We start from the raw sequence: 1,406 nt of genomic DNA, 5'->3' as shown, positions 1-1,406 counted from the left end.
CTGTGTCACCCAGGGGCTTGTGGAGGACAGACAGTGACCACACTCTCCCTGGGACACCTGGAACTTTTGGCAGCAGGATCTAAGCACACGTACCCATGTGGCTGTTCAAACTGAGTATGTGAATGGGGCAATGGTGTAACAGCAAGTTTTCCTTTTTCCAGCTACATTGCTTTAATTGCCATGGCCATCCAGCAAAGTCCTTCCAATAAAGTCACCCTCTCTGGCATTTATGACTTTATAATGAAGAAATTTCCTTACTACAGATCAAATCAAAGAGCCTGGCAGAACTCCATCCGACACAACTTATCTCTTAACAGTTGTTTTGTCAAGGTAAGAGCAGTAACTGTGCATGGCTACAAAAATTAGGTGCAGGAATAGTCTCACTAGGAAAGAAAGGAAACAAACAGCTGAGCTGCAAATGACTTAAAATCTCTCTAAGTTGTCAGTTGTAGAGATAAGGAGTATATCCTAGTCTGATATGTGCTAATAGAGAGCAAATTGAAGGGGATGGAGTTTACATCTTACTTGTATAATGACAGAGAATAGGCTTAAAAGTCTTGTCATGTGTGTTTACACCATTCTTGAATGTAAATGAATGCAGATGCTAAGCAGCAGCATCTGTAACACATACAAATACTGAACTGCCTTTAAATAAATGCAGGTTCCCAGAACTGAAGGGAATGAGAAGGGAAAAGGAAACTATTGGAGCTTTGCAACAGGATGCGAATCCATGCTGGATCTCTTTGAAAATGGGAATTACAGGCGAAGACGGAGGAGAAGGAACGTGAAAAGGGAACATAAGGAGCAGAGACCAAGCAGAGTGAAAAGTCCTTCATCCCCCAATCTCTCTTCTATGGACTCTGCTTTCAACAGCATTTCCTCTTCTGAAAGTAAACATGAAAGAATTGAATCGAGCCCAAAACTTCTGGAGCCTTGTGGGTTTGCTCCAAGCAGTGTGAGCAACAGGCAGAGCCTAAACAATTCCTCCCTAGCAAAACCGGATTCTGAAATTAAATTTAGCATTGATTACATCCTTTCAGCCCCTGACCCTTTGCCTGTTCTGAGATCTCAATATAATAGGCAAGAAAATAAGTATCATCTGCTGGAGGCACAACATATTAATCTCCAGTTCTGGACAATGTGATGTTATTTATTGGTGGTAACAAAGTGTGAGTTGCAGTGTGTTCAGCAGCCTCATGTCACTGAAATCAGCTGCCTCCTCCTCGTTTGTCTCCCAAGCAGTGCTCAGAAAGGGTTACTGCCTCACCAGCTGATGCTCTGTCTGTATCCAAAGAACTTTGCTAAGATTAAAGCATAAATAACAGTTACCAATATCGGTTTTCACTACGCTGAGATTCATGAAATTCCAGCTTTGCTTTTTAAACTCTCTTGGACATCATTTAACA

The 1,406-nt window shown here is 41.9% G+C and overlaps 1 protein-coding gene across 1 annotated transcript in view; it reads left to right on the top strand.

Annotated features, from left to right (window-relative positions):
- LOC103802399 (forkhead box protein D3-like) overlaps positions 1-955 on the top strand; it is a gene marked incomplete at its 3' end in the record, with an annotated part of 1,602 nt that extends 647 nt beyond the window's left edge. Inside the window, exons 2-3 of the mRNA XM_009074869.1 lie at positions 162-330; positions 662-955. Coding sequence (XP_009073117.1) covers positions 162-330; positions 662-955 — 463 coding nt within the window. The remainder of the gene's footprint in view (positions 1-161; positions 331-661) is intronic.
- Between the last annotated feature and the right edge of the window lie 451 nt (positions 956-1,406).

Source organism: Acanthisitta chloris, unplaced genomic scaffold, assembly GCF_000695815.1.
Source record: "Acanthisitta chloris isolate BGI_N310 unplaced genomic scaffold, ASM69581v1 scaffold545, whole genome shotgun sequence".
Taxonomy (NCBI): Eukaryota; Metazoa; Chordata; class Aves; order Passeriformes; family Acanthisittidae; genus Acanthisitta; species Acanthisitta chloris.
The sequence above is the reverse complement of the archived record's forward strand: the minus strand, read 5'-3'. Positions and strand labels throughout refer to the sequence as shown.